Here is a 14,921-nt window from a genome sequence, read left to right as displayed (position 1 = left end):
TGTTTTGTCCTTGTAAGGAGATTCTTAGTTAGAGTAAACCTTTATTAACCAATTTCACGTCTCAAGCTCTCTGCCCCCAACACACGCATACACTGAGCTGTGCTGGACAGTTGCTGAACACTGCCTTTCCCTCTGGAGCTGGGGTCTGCATTCTGCTTCTGATGAGTGCCTGTAGCGCAGGGCTTCACAGTAACAGTTCTCCCCATGAAGTGGGGGTTTGAAATCCTTCCCTTTGACTGAGTATGGCTGACAGCTTTGGATTTATGAAATTAGCGCAGGCAAAAATAAGATGGCATGGGAAAGCCAGACCGAATCCTCTCTTAACTTTCTTTTTTTTTTTTTTTTTTTTTTGGTTTTTCGAGACAGGGTTTCTCTGTGTAGCTTTGCGCCTTTCCTGGAACTCACTTGGTAGCCCAGGCTGGCCTCGAACTCACGGAGATCCACCTGGCTCTGCCTCCCGAGTGCTGGGATTAAAGGCGTGCGCCACCATCGCCCGGCTCTCTCTTAACTTTCAACAATGCACTGGTTTTAGGTAGTATGGACCCCAGAGTTTGCTAGGTCTGGGGTCTCTCTTGTTCTCGATAACTCTCACTGTATTTATTTGTTTGTGTGTTTTGTTTTTATTTTTTGAGACAAGGTCTTGCTATCTTCCCTGGAACTCACTTTGTAGAGCAGGATGGCCTCAAACTGAGTACTGGCATCACAGATGTGTGCTGTCACATTTAGATCTAGTTCTACACACACACACACACACACACACACACGCACACGCACACGCACACGCACACGCACACGCACATGCACACGCACATGCACACACACTGGATAGCCCAAGAACAACTGTTGCTTCTCTCTAAAAAACGTTGATGGGTTCTTTTCCTTATCAGAAGTACACAAGCTCAGAGAAGGAAGCTGGAAAAATCTAAGAATGCAAACAGCAGAAACAAAGTGACCCTAGTCCCAGCTTCCAAGATAATCACCATTGGTGTTATGGCTTATGTCCATCTTGTCACTAGAGTCTGTTACTGAAAGCCAGGCATGGTGGCACACGCCTTTAATCCCTGTACTCGGGAGGCAGAGGCAGGCAGATCTTTGAGTTGGAGGCCAGCCTGATCTACAGAGTGAGTTCCAGGACAGCCAGGGCTACACAGAGAAACTCTGTCTTGAAAAAACCAAAAAGAACCTGTTACTGAGAAAGTAGGTGGTAGGATGGTTTATAACCCACCCACCCCCAAAACCAACTGTTCACTGTGCTGCAGGCCTGTCCCAGCCTGCTGGAGAGATGCTTTCAGTAGCAGGGGGACTCTGGTGGGTGTTCCTCTAGCAAGGAACTCTGTTAGAGGTCAAGTCTTGCCACTTGCTCAGTGACTGGGGGAAAGTAGCTCCAGAGAAAGTCAACAAAGGTCTGCCCATTCCACCAGCATCCTCCAGCCAAGGAGGGGCCGCATGAGAATGTCTTCTCTAGAACTTCCTGTTGTTTCTTTCCATACCTGTAAGTGGGCAATAGAGCCACCGTCAGAGCGGCCACGCTGAGTGTGAGGGCGCGTTAATGTGCAAGGCTCAGGTCATGGTGCTGTAACTCAGTGACTAGGCTTTTCCTCTGGGGTCACTGTGATCAGTTCTGCTGTTGCTGGTCTTTGTGTAAGTTTTCTCTCAGACTTTGGTTCCTTGCCTGGAAAGAACCAGACCTGTCTTTATTCAGTAGATGGCATTTAAACCATCTAGTCGTTGCAAATTAAATAAAGACTACGGGCATACCAGTAATGTTTGTTAGCTAAAGATGGAAACCAAAGGCAGAGAGGCCTAGATGCTTTCATTGAGTGGAGTGGTGGAACTCTACAAGCTCGAAAACACATTTTCCGTCGTTGTTTTGTGCTCTGAGAAAATGTCAGCCGGTTTCTTCTGCTGCATTCCTCCTGAAGTCCACTTCTGTGTCACTTTCACTCACCTGGAGAGCTGTTGAGTCCTCTTCTCTAGGGGTGATGGCCCAACATGTACACTGGTTCATGCTGCTTAATTCTCTTTCCAGCTGTAGAGAATATTGATTTGTGTAAGTTTGGGGGCCCTTTTTATCTAAGGGGAGGACTAGTTCATCTACCGCCTGTCCAAGGATTCTTGTTATTTCTAACATTTAAGCCCAGTAAAAATAATGTGATGGTCACAGGGTATTTTGCCAGTTATTTCAGATGTGGGGGTGATTTGCTCCAGCTTTGTTTACTTCAAGTGGAAAAGTTTGCACAAAGCTGCCTTTTGGGCTTTTACCAAGAAGGAAGCTTCCCTGGGTCTGTGCTCAGAGCCAGCCCCTGTTGAGTGCAGAGCTGGAGTGACTGCAGGTCTTGTTTCTGGTAAATAGCAAGCGAGGGGAAGTGTCTTTCTTTCTCACAGTGTCTTATGTCGGTCTGCTTTCTCCTCTGAACCCCCAGAACGCACAGACATTCAGGCGGCTCAGCCAGAACAACAACCACCACTGAGCAAAGCCCCGGTGCTAGGACCCGGCACCGCCAGCCTGGGAAGAACCCCAGCAGCAGTGGCCTAGCCAATGGCACAGGTGAGTGATGACACCCAGCGTCAGCCGGGCCCTGCAGGAGGCCCTCTCCTGTCCTGGGTGCACTCAGGGCATTGCCTTCTGGGCCACAGTATAGTGGAGTGAGAGAGACACCAGCACTTGTGTGAATTTGAGTCCATTACTTTTCCATTGACCCGTCCGTCCGTCTGTCCGTCCGTCCTCTTTGCCCTCTGGCTTATTCTGGACAGCCAGACTTATTCTCCTTGTTCCCATGCATGCCTAAAATAGTCCTTGGGCCTGGGGTTGTGGCTCAATTGGTAGAGTCTTTATCTAGCGTGCATGAGGCAGACCTGGGTTCAGTCTTCAGCACCTTTTAAAACTGACTTAAGTATGCATGCCTATGATCCCAGCACTTGAGATGTAGAGGGAGGCAGGAGGATCAGAAGTTAAAGGTCATCTTTGGCCACATGACAAGTTCAAGGCCAGCCTGGGATACATGAAATTCTATCTCAGAAAATAAAAATGAAAAACAAAATATTCCTTTGTAAGAAAATTTTTAAAAAGTATGCTTTTTGATTAATTTATCAACATTGGATTTCATTTGGGTTTAAAAAAAGATTTATTTAGTTAAGTTTTTTTTTTTTTTTTTTTTTTTTTGGTTTTTTGAGACAGGGTTTCTCTGTGTAGCTTTGCGCCTTTCCTGGAACTCACTTGGTAGCCCAGGCTGGCCTCGAACTCACAGAGATCCGCCTGGCTCTGCCTCCCGAGTGCTGGGATTAAAGGCGTGCGCCACCACCGCCCGGCCTAGTTAAGTTTTTATGTGTATATGTGTGTGTATGTCTGAGGGTATATATGTGTACCACACACATGCAGATGCTATTGGAGGCCAGAAGAGGGTGATGTATTCCCTCAAACTAGCTGTATTCCCTCATAACAGCTGTTATGAGGCACCCCATGTGATGAGAACTGAACCCAGATCCTTTGTAAGAACACTTAACCACTGGGCCATGTCCCCAGTCCTCTTGTGTTATTTTTTTGAGGCAGGGTCACACTGTAGCACTGGCTGGCCTGGTACTCACTGTGTAGACCAAACTAGCTTCAAACACATAGGGTATGCCTACCACTCCCCCAAGTGCTAGCATGGAAGGAGAGGGCTACTACACCCAGCCTTAGGTATCTTATTTATACCTGACATATTTGAAGAAAACAAATTCCCTGTTTAGGGAGTTTGTCAACTAGGGAAAAGACAAGACTGAGTTTGCCCTGAGAGCTGAGTGAGAGAAGATGGCAGCGTTCGAGGGGCTGAGATGCTGACAGGTGCTAAGTCCCCACCAGGTGTTGCTGTCACCATTCCAGCATGGACACCACTGGAGAAGAGACACTTGGTCCTCTCCACGGGGACCCAGGAGCTTTTCTGCACTTGGCTCTTTCTCTCTACTCGGGAAGGGAGAGCCTGCTACAAAGTCAATCATTTTCATCCCGTGTCTGTCTCATGGAGGTAAACAGTCGTTTTCTGAAGTTCTTGAGGACTGTTAAGTCTTTAGTGACAACAGGTCATTTGGTCATTTGTTTTCATTTGGAGCCAATGGAAGGAGACGTGGACATTGCTTCCACAGACTGTAGATAGGGGAGTGTAATTCCAGTTGGGAGTTAGATGGAAATGACTTTTGTAGATGCCTGTTTGTGATTGCAGAGGTGTGACATGAAGACGCAGCAGCATAGTTTGTTGTTGTGACAGCGTTACTGGCCTGTGTGGGACAGACTGATTGAGTGGCACTCTCTTTGGGTTTCTCTGTCGTGGATTTCAGTTCTCTGGAAGCAGCCTGTGGGGCTTCAGAGCCCCTCTGTGGCTAATGTTGCCGGTTATCTGACTGTGTACAGGAACGGTAAGAAAAAGCAGCAAACCTGGAGCATGACTGACTTCCTTCCTGGACTTGGGGACCTGCCTGAAAGAAGTCAGTTAAGCCGCTCCCCATGAACCTCTTGGATGAGCTCACTGCTGCTGTGGAGTCCCAGCAGCTGCTGTCTCAGCATGCCCAGTGCTCAGGGTCCAGCTACCACATCCTTTCCATCTGCACGAAGGGTGGCAAGCGAATGGCTGTGGACTGTTCCACAGAGCCGTACACAGCTCTCTGAGCAGCAGCAAACCTGCTCTTCTTTGAAAACAGTCGTTTGTAGAGAAGCTGGCAGTAGCCCTGCTGGACGCCGACCTTGGCACCCTGAAACCCCTTGTACACACTAGCCGGGCGACACACGGAAGCAGTCTCCTGATGCAGTGGCTGGCCCACCAGTCACTAGCCTTCCGGGGCTCCACATTACCATGATAGCTACGTCCCTCCACCCTCTCTGCTTTTATAGAAGCTGCTGATAAATTGACTTCACGTGGTGATGATGGTCTTTGAGTCAGTCTTCATGGATATTTAAAGATTTTAAAAATTTTCAAAATGCGGGGGTTTAGTGTCTTTGTGTGAGCATGTTCATTAGTGCAAATGCCCACAGTGATCAGAGGCATTGGATCCCCCTAGGATGTAGAGTTACAGATGATTATAAGCCTCCTGATGTGGGCGCTTGGAATTGAACCCAGGTTCTCTGCAAGAGCTATATGGGTGTTTAACCACTGAGCCATCTTTCCAGCTCTTCTGGGATATCAACAGACTTTTATTTGCTTTGTATTTAGTTTTAGGTACCTTTGCTTCTTGTCTTTATCTCCAGAACATTGTGTTCTAGCTTATGAGCTAGGTTCCCGCCATGTCTTTAAACAGCCACGTGTGTCTAGCTCCAGACGGTTAACCCTGGACATGTTTTATGGCAGTGTGTCTGAATGCCCAAACCACTCCTAAAACCCAGCTTCAAAGGGCAGCTCCTGCCTGCTAAAACACAAAGGCCTTGGCCTCTGCCTCTGCCTTTTTGCGGTGATGACTCTTCATCTTGACCTTGCAGGCAGCCTGGCCTACAGAAAGCTAGACTGCTACTAGGCAGGGGCGCCCCCGTCTTGGCAGCGTAGAACGTGAGTGAGGATGTCTCCATCTCTTCATGTTAGGCCTGTGAGGACCACTTCCAGGATGGCAGTGTAGGAGCTGCGTCTCCTGCTGCAGTTTTCACAGGCATACAAGATTAATTTAACAGCCTCCTGTTGCCTGTGTATTGTACTTATGCATATAATGACATTAGGGCCCAGTTCCAGCTGGCTTTTTCACACTATTACAACTGTAGAATACCCATTTTTATAAAATGAGAGTGGATGGAAGCCTGTCTATATCAATGCCTTGTTTCTAAGTTTTAGAAGTAAGGGGACTGAGAAAGACTGTGGCTTAGCACCTCATTGGGCTCTGTGCACAGTGATTTACTGTCTGACTTTTTATTGAAAATTTCACCAAAAATTTTCATCTGTTACAGCTGCCTTAAATGTGATTTCCATGCAGAGTGGTTATACAGGCCGTGGTGGGATCTAGACTCCCTATACATAGTATGTTTAAGACTCAGTGACTTACTTGCTGGGACTTTGTTTCCTCATTTATAAAATTAGGGCCAGAGTGTGTATCTTGTGTGTTGTTATAAGTAATAAGCCGTATAAAGCACATGAAGGGTTCGGAGGGGGCATACAGAGTGTGAGGCATGGTGCCTAGCTCATAGCTTTTATCTGTATGAATTATTTAATTATGAGGCATGGCTGTTAGTTTTTGTTTCATTTCATTATTTTTTTATCCATGCTTCCATTTATCTGTGTGGTCTCTTTATTTACTTTTTAAAAGATTATTTTTATTAACGGCATGTGCATTTATCTTTATGACCATGTGCACTCATGTGTGGGAGTTCCCAAGCAGGCTAGAAAAGATGTGTCAGGTTCCCTGGACCTAGAGTTAGTTATTGGTGATTGTGAGCCTGCTGTGGATGCTGGGAACTGAACTCTGGTCCTCTAAAAGAGTAGCTAACTGTGCCTCCTGCTAGAGTTTCCCCAAGCATGTAAGATTAATTTAATAGTCTCCTATTGGTTGTGTGGTGTATTTATGTATGTAAAAGACATTAGGAAAAAACGGAACTCTTAACTACTAGCCATTCTCTCTCTCCAGCCCCACTGTTTACTTTTTTAAAGTGGTTTTCATGATGGGAGTGTAGCTCGTCTACAGTTGGTAGAGTGCTTGCCTAGCTTGCATGGGCCCTGGGTTCAATCCCTAGCCCCACATAAACTGAACTCAAGGGAAGCTGGGACTATGAGACCCCCATCTCAATCAAATTAAAATAATAGGTTCTAGTATAGTTAATAACCATCCATCATTTAACTATTCTTCCTCAACTGTTATGTAGTTCTCTATTTTTTGTTTTGTTTTGTTTTTAAGAAAAGAGTAGCTAGCTTGGAAGACTGTACACCAGGCTGGCCTTGAACCTGTGGCACTCTTCCTCTGTGTGAAAGCGCTGTGGTGATGGTCATGCACCACCTCCGACGGCACCTGCCCTTCCTTGCATACAGCCGTGGTTTGGGGGAAACATGAACTTCTTTAAGGAAACAGTTCTAGCTGTGTTTCCTCGGCTGGCCCTGAATTCCCGGGCTCTAGCTATCGCTCGGGGCCCTTCTCCTGACCTTGTGTGCAAGGAGGTTTTTAGTGCAGTTCTTTTGTCAATGGATATGAATTTTTAAAAACGAGATCCGTTTCCTTTTAAGAGGATTGCTTCTATGTCCAAGGCTGCATAAAACTTTCACAAAGTAGTATATGAGATTTTTTTTTCCCTCCAACTTTGTAAATACTGTCCTGGTTTTTTATGCTGTTAATGTTAAGTTCCACCTCATGGTTTATTCTTGCTATTTCTTTTTTATTTTGCTTTATTTTGGTGTTGGGGATTGAACTCCTGGCCTGATGCATGCTGTGTACACACTGTACCACTGAGCTACCCAGCCTAGATTAATTTCCTCTAAAGTGTTGGAGCCCTGTTCTCCCTGAGTGTTAATTAGGCACCTTCCACTGTGGCTTTTCCTTAGAGCGTAGCACTTCCTCCTTTCTTTTATTCTGTGAGATTTTTTTTTCTTGTTTTGAGTAAGTTCCACTTACTTTGATGATTGGAATAATATTTTTAAAATTTTTATTTCATGTGTATCTGTGCTTTGCCTACAGGTGTCTGTCACCACATGGCTGCCTGGCGCCCTCTTTATAGGGAGTCAGATGCCCTAGGTCTGGAGTTACAAATGGTGGTGTGCTGCCGTGTGGTTATTGGGAATTGAACCCGCTCCTCTGGAAGAGGTGCCAGTACTCTTAACCGTTAAACCATCTCTCCAGCCCTGGCATAGTATGTTTTTAATGTCTAAAGTGGCTAGCTCTGCCTTGCTACTTTTTCTCTTTGAAAGTTCATAAAATTTTCAAAAACAAATTTTAGACTTGAAATTTTGAGAGGCATGCTGGCAGTGGGTGTTACATCCATCTACTCTAGCTAATTAAGACTATCTTACTGTCAGTCAGGCACGGAGCTGTGGTACGTCACCTTTCCCTTCATTCTCGTATAACTTGACTCTTTCTTTTTGCTTAAAGATTCATTGTTGTTGTTTTGTTTTTGAGAGAGGGTATTACTATGAAGTTCTGGCTAGCCTGAAATTTGATATGTAGACTAGGCTGGCTTCAAACCCACAGGGATCCACTTGCCTCTGCCTCCCAAATGCTGGGATTAAAGGCTTGTGCCACCACCCCATCTGTTTTTATTATTTTTAATCATGTGTCTGTGTGTGGGTATGTGCTAGAGGTGTCTGATGTGGGTGCTGGGAACCAAACTCAGGTCTTCTCTAGCTCCTATTTTAAAACAAAAATTCTTTGTGTGTGCATGTATGATTACATGTATGTGTTCATGTGTGTACAGGTATATGCATGTGTATGTGCCTTTGTGTATAGGGCAGAGGTCACTGTTGAGTGTCTTCCTCACTTGCTCTTCACCTTATTTTGAGACAAGATCTCTCTCTCTCTCTCTGCCTTTCTCTCTCCCTTCCTGACACCTCTCTCTCTTTCTCTTTGAACTTGGAGCTTGCCAATTGCTAGGCTGGCTTGTCTGGGATGAAGAAAAAGAATGTCCAATTCCTGATCTTTTTCTTGGCCCAAGGGTTTCCTCTTCCTGAATGAATGTGATTCATAAAGCTGAAGTGTTTAACCGACAGCACAGAAGAGCCTTGTGAAACACTCACAGTTGCAGGAGCCAGCGGCTCTTCAGCTGCCCTGGTGCCTCCCCACCCCGCCCTTGGTCCCCACTCTTCCTCTGTCCAGGAGAACCAGGCTCCCTTCAATTCCTTCTTCCCGGTATTTCCACCTCACGAGCTCTGGGTTGGAGTGTTGGTTCTGCTGCCTGCTGGTTGCACAGCACCTGTCTGCATAGTCGTGGGGCTTGCCTGTCTTTAGTGAAGTGGGAATAACATTTTCCTCATGGGCTGTCGGAATTGCAAATGAGCTAATAAAAGTGTACTTGCTAAAGGCAGTGAGGGATCCTGGATTGGATTCTAGAACAGAAACAGCGACTTAGTGGAAAAGCTGACAAGATTCCAATAAAGTCTAGAGTTTAGGTAATAGTCTTGTACAGATTTTTTTAGTTTTGTCAAATGTGCCATGGTTATATATAAAAGTAACACTAAGGGACATTGGGTGAAGGACCCACCATCTTTTCAACTTTTCTATATAAAGATGCATTCTAAAGTAGGGATGATAGCAAACCCTCTCAGGAGGCTTGAGGCAAGAGGATCATGAGTTCAAGGCCAGCTTGAGCTCCATAGGTACTACTCCATCTCAAACGGTGAACAAACCAAAGCTAAATAACAATTCACTCCCAAATATGTTTTAAAGACCTATTTTTTAAATGGTAATGTTATACGATTATCAGGTGATTGTAGTTCTAATCTTTTAAAATTATTAGATTTAGTGAATGCATATTTATTAAACAAAATTTATCAAATGCTGTTTGCTGGACATTGTAAACTGTAAGCCAGGATAAGGCTTCTGCCTTCTAATCTCTTTCAGGCAGAGTTGAAAAGACGAGTCAGCCAAGTGCCAGCCGCTCTTGCAGGAGCTCTATGTTGCGGAGTGAGGCTGCAGGCAGGCACTGTGGGATCTCTGCAAGCAATGGCCAGGCTGAACTACAGTGCTCTGGAGACCGTCTGGGGAGCAGGGCTGCTGTGAGAGATAGGCAAAAATGTAGGGGATAGAAAGTCAAGTGTTGCTGAGCGTGTGACTCGGGCAGTAGAGTGCTTGCTTTCCTAGCATGCCGGAGCCCTGGGTTTAGTCCCCTGCGCTACATACACGGCCATAGTGGTGCATGCCTGTAGTCCCAGCACTCCAGAGGTAAAGACAGGAGGGTCAGATATTCAGGGTTAGTGAGACCCTGTCTCAAAAAAAAAGGGAAATGTTAGTTGTACCAAGGGCAGAGACAGCCTGAGTCATTTTCAGATTTCCACTGAGATAAAGCTGGATCCTTGGCTTTACCCCAGAAAAGAATTTCAGGATGAGTAGTATGAAGCAGATTTGGAGTTTATTAAAAGTCTATAACTTTGTGTAGACCAGGTTTGGCCTTGAACTCAGAGATCCAACCACCTCTGTTTCCAGAAAGCTTTATTTTTATTTTATGTATGTGGGTGTTGCATGTATGTTTGTGCACCATGTGGGTGCCTGGTGCCCTTTGAGGAGAAGAGAGTGTCAGATCCGATCCCCTGGAACTGGAGTTATAGATGGTTGTGAGCTACCATGTGGAACCAAACCTGGTCCTCTGGAAGAATAGCAAGTGCTGTTAACTGCTGGGCTAACTCTCTAACCCCTTTAAAGACATTATTTTATATATATATTTAATATGTAATGTAAGCACAAGGGCTTATGAGGGGCACCTGGGAAGAAAATAGGACACTGAGGGCATGGTTGTGGGCTGAAGAAGAGTCACAATACCACTGTCTTTACAATATTTGTACATAGAACTTGATTTCCATGGGGGCTGAAGAAATTTAATTAAGAGCACTTGCTCCTCTTCCAAAGGACCTGAATTTGGTTCCTAGCACCCACCTCACACACCTCAGGACTGACTGCAAGCTCCAGGGGACTCAGCACTCCTGGTCTCAGCAGGCACCTACATTCACATGTCTACACAAACACCCATTAACAATTTTTAAATAAAAAAGCATTTTAAGTTGGCCTGGTGGCTCACGCCTTTAGTCCCAGCAAGGAGAGGCAGAGGTAGGCGGATCTCTGAGTTCAGAACCAGCCTGGTCTACAGAAAAGTTCCCAGGACAGCCAGGGCTACACAGAGAAACCCTGTCTCAAAGAACAGAGAGAAAGCATAGCTCACACGTGCAGAGGCTGCCGCTCCATGTTTCCCCTAAAGCCGATCTTCCAGTGTGCAAGTGTATGCATGTGTGTTATCCAGGGGGAGAACACACACGTGTCCAGGCACACACAGATGATAGCAGTAGATCTGCACTGTTGAGCAGTTTCCCATTGAATCATCTTAGAGTTTCTCATAGCACTTGAAGCCAGTGTGAAGAGCTTGGCCCTTTGTACTCCTCCACTAACCCCAGCTAATAAACCTTAACACATAAAGACATGTTTAAACCCTACACCTCAGTGATTTTCTGCACATTTCAGAAAGCGTTATCTGTGATGCTGTGTGGGTGGATGTGCAGAAGAGTAGAGGGCACGGAGTTGCCCAGAGGCGTTGGATCCCCTGGAACTAGGTTACAGGTGCTTGTGAGCCGTCAGACGGAGGGTGCTGGGAGCTCGTTCCAGGTTCTCTGGAAGAGCAGTATGTTATCTCAATGGCTGAGCCAACTTGCCACCTCCACCTGCTCAGTAAATTTTTAAAGAAAACAAAACATCATTTTTCAGATGACGCAAGGTTATCAGCTCCTTCTGGAGACTGACAGAGGAAGAGTCGAGCTTTTCCACAGGCTCCATCTCTCACAAACTGAACCTGGGGAAGCAGAGTGGTTGAGGGGCAGCTCGTCTTTATTTAAATGAAGACCACACCAAGGGAATTAGAATCAGTATTTTGCAACCTCCAATGAATTATTGAATTCTTTGTCAGTTTCTGAACTCTTTGTTAATTTACTCATTTTCTGACTTTTTACGATTTAGTACATTATTATAGCTCTGTGATAGGTCTGATGTGCTAGGGAAGAATCCCCAACAGAAACCAGCACTCTTCTTTAGACTTTATCTCTATTCTTAGAAAGTTAGTTTCCCTTGTAATTTTATCTAGTGACTTAAAAAGGCATGGTGGGGTTTTTTAAAGATTGGAATTGCATAAGGTTTATACATTTGCATAAAGAGGATTACCATCTGTTGTATGTACTAGCTTAGCTCAGACAGAATATGGAAAATAAAGTTTTGCATTTATGTTGGGGAAACATTCATTGTACAGATTTAGTTATTAAGCATCTGATGTAGCCTCTTTGCCAGGCAGTATTGACACTGAGAAGAAAGCAAGCACGTCTTGGGCTAAGGATACAGCCCAGCTCAGGAACAGTGCACTTGCCTAGCCTGTGCAAGGCTCTGGGTTTGATCCTCAGCACTGCAAGATAAACAAATAGAGCAAAATCCAAGGGACTCAGTCAGAGGCACTTCCACATCTCAGGCTCACAGCCATTTGTTAAAAGTCAAGCTTGGTTACATCCAGTGTTAGCCAGTTGGATCTGGTTATATGTAATCTTGGTTTCTGCTGACAGACGTGCAGAAAGTGGAGTGAGCGGCTTGAGTCCTTAGGGAGATAGCAGAGTATGAAGTAGATGTCCAATGACCGTGCCAGGGTATTAGCCTCCTATGGATGCTGGTTTCCTCAGTGTAAAGTAATTGAGGGGCCTGACTGTGGGGTTGTGTGTGAAGCTTCAAGAAATAATCCCAAGAAAGAACTTTGTGTCTTGTCTGGCACACACCCCACTCCATCCCATATTCAGTAGTAGTGTTTATTATTTTGATTTAAATTTGTCGTCTGGGACTGGAGAGATGACTCAGCAGTTAAGAGCACTCTGCTCTTTCAGAGAACCCTGGCTCAGTTCCTAGCACTCACGTGGCAGCTTGTAACCTTCCCTAACTCCAGTTCAGGGAATCTGTAGCCCTAAACTCCAGTTCAGGGAATCTGTAGCCCTTTTGGAAACTCTTCAGGCACAAGCACACACGTTCATGTACAAAACATTAATACATATACATAAAATAAATCTTTAAAATTTGTCACCTGACTCTCTTGGTCAGATCCTGATGCTATTTAGTAGAAATGACAGGCAGTTAGAGAAGGATAGCTTAGAAACAGTGAGGAAATAGTAGCCTTTGTGTCGGGGTCGGAGGCTGAGACTAATGAGAAACAGAAAATGCACCAGACACTTACTTAATTGCTTTGGCGTGGAGAATGGAGGCCAGCTGATGGAGTTGAGCTGAACTTCCTTCAACTACATCTGCTCTATAGTAAACTGTAACTGTGGTGATCTCCTCAGAGATCCAGGAGCAGGTGCACACCTCCTTTTTAGGGGAACTACAAAACAAATCTCTGAATTAGAAAGAAGAAACTAAATGATGACTACGCTGTTTCGCATTGAAATTCTGATATAAATGTGTACACAGTTCTGCATATAGCTCCTCTGTTTTTCAAGAATTGCAGTTCTTTGAAACCTTGTTTGATCTCTCTTCCAAGTTAGAGGACTTATAGTGCCCTGGGTCCTTGTAGACACCGATCATCAAAGACCTGAAGAAACAAACGGTGATGTGGAAAGGGTTAGGAGCTACCTTGTTTCACTGTTGTTAGCTGTTGTTGCCTTGGAGACAAGTCCTTAGTTCGTAGCCTCTTTTATGTAGCTATTAATCCCAGCTTCTGTCCTTGAATCAAGAATCTTTAAAAAAGTGCTTCATAACCTGTGGGTCGAAACCTCTTGGAGGTTGAGCAACCCTTTAGCAGGGGTCGCATATCAGATATCCTGCTTATCAGATATTTACATTATAGTTCATAACAGTAGCAAAATTACAGTTATGAAATAGTTTTATGGTTGGGGGTCATTACAACATGGAAAACTGTATTAAAGGGTCACAGCATTAGGAAGGTTGAGATCCACGGCTTTAAGAGAACATTATGGGCAGCTGGAGAGATGGCTCAGCAGTTAAAAGCAGTGTCTGCTCTTGGAGAGGACCTGGGTGCAGTTCTTAGCACTCAGGTAGTGGCTCACAACTGTCTATAACTCCAGTTCCAAGGGATTCAACATCCTCTTCTGGCCTCAGCGGGCACTACATGCATGTCGTGCACAGACATACATGGAAGCAAAACACTCAAACACATAAAATAAGATAAAAATAATAAAAAAGAACATATGGAAGTTTCTACCTTCTTATGTGTGCAGAGGCATTTGAAGAAAGGTGCTCTCCATGTTTTTAGCAGGCAGAGGGTGCTTTTTTTTTTTTTTTTAATGGTTTTTCCAGACAGGGTTTCTCTGTGTAGCTTTGGTACCTGTCCTGGAACTCACTCTGTAGACCAGGCTGGCCTTGAACTCAGAGATCCGCCTGGCTCTGCCTCCTGAGTGTTGGGACTAAATGCGTGCGCCACTGCTGCCTGGCCAGAGGACACTTTAAAGGGAAGGATGGGCCTCTGTCAGCTTGGCCTTGGTCGGGCTTCACTTCCACCAGCACCCATCCTTGTCCATGTCTTTCCTGCTACTTTTTCCTTCTACTGGTGTCAAGGTAACCGCAGTGTATTAGAAAACCTAAGAATGCTGTATTTAATTAATTTACTTAAGAGTCATTCTCTCATGTCCTTTGGGAAGGCATTACTAACGTACTGTAATTTTTATAGCAATGCTTTGGTTGGTGTTTTGTTTGTTGTTTTTGGAAATAAGTTCTCATTAGCGTGGCCCTGGCTGTCTGGCCTAGAGTTTATATGGAGCCCTGTAACCAGAGTACCAAGACACTGATGATCAGATACAGGAACTGAATCTTCTTTTCTCTTAAAATTGTTAGTTTTAGTTATGTGTAGGTGTGTGTATCTGCATGTAGGTATGTGCACATGAGGCCGGAGGTGACGGATGCCCTGGAGCCATTTGCCGTGAGAGCTGCAAAGCTCATACAGCTCTCCTGGAAGAATAGCAAGTACTCGTAACCACTGAGCCGTCTCCCTAGCCCCAGGAATCGAATCTTTAAACTATACTTTATTTAGATCTGACAACCTGTGGAAACAGGATTAGTACCCCGGAAAATCTGCCTTCCCTCTCGGCTCCTGCCAGCACACCTCTTAGGGATCAGGACCAAGGCAGCCAGTCGTTCTGGAGCCTTGGCCGGGTGGCAAGCCTTGTCTGTGAGATTCATGGTGCGGCTCTCCTTGTTGTCTCCTATACTTTTCTCTTATTATCCCATCTCTCCTGAGCCAAACTCAGGGACTTTGGGCACACTCATCATGTGTCTGCTGGTTGTGATTATGATTATTATATAGTGTGTAT

At 45.1% G+C, this 14,921-nt stretch overlaps 1 protein-coding gene across 1 annotated transcript in view; it reads left to right on the top strand.

Annotated features, from left to right (window-relative positions):
- The window catches only part of Wwp2 (WW domain containing E3 ubiquitin protein ligase 2), a 110,292-nt gene that overhangs the window by 53,497 nt on the left and 41,874 nt on the right, over positions 1-14,921 (top strand). The window contains exon 4 of the mRNA XM_059264043.1: positions 2,424-2,548. Coding sequence (XP_059120026.1) covers positions 2,424-2,548 — 125 coding nt within the window. The remainder of the gene's footprint in view (positions 1-2,423; positions 2,549-14,921) is intronic.

Source organism: Peromyscus eremicus, chromosome 5 (genome assembly GCF_949786415.1).
Source record: "Peromyscus eremicus chromosome 5, PerEre_H2_v1, whole genome shotgun sequence".
Lineage (NCBI taxonomy): Eukaryota > Metazoa > Chordata > Mammalia > Rodentia > Cricetidae > Peromyscus > Peromyscus eremicus.
The sequence above is the reverse complement of the archived record's forward strand: the minus strand, read 5'-3'. Positions and strand labels throughout refer to the sequence as shown.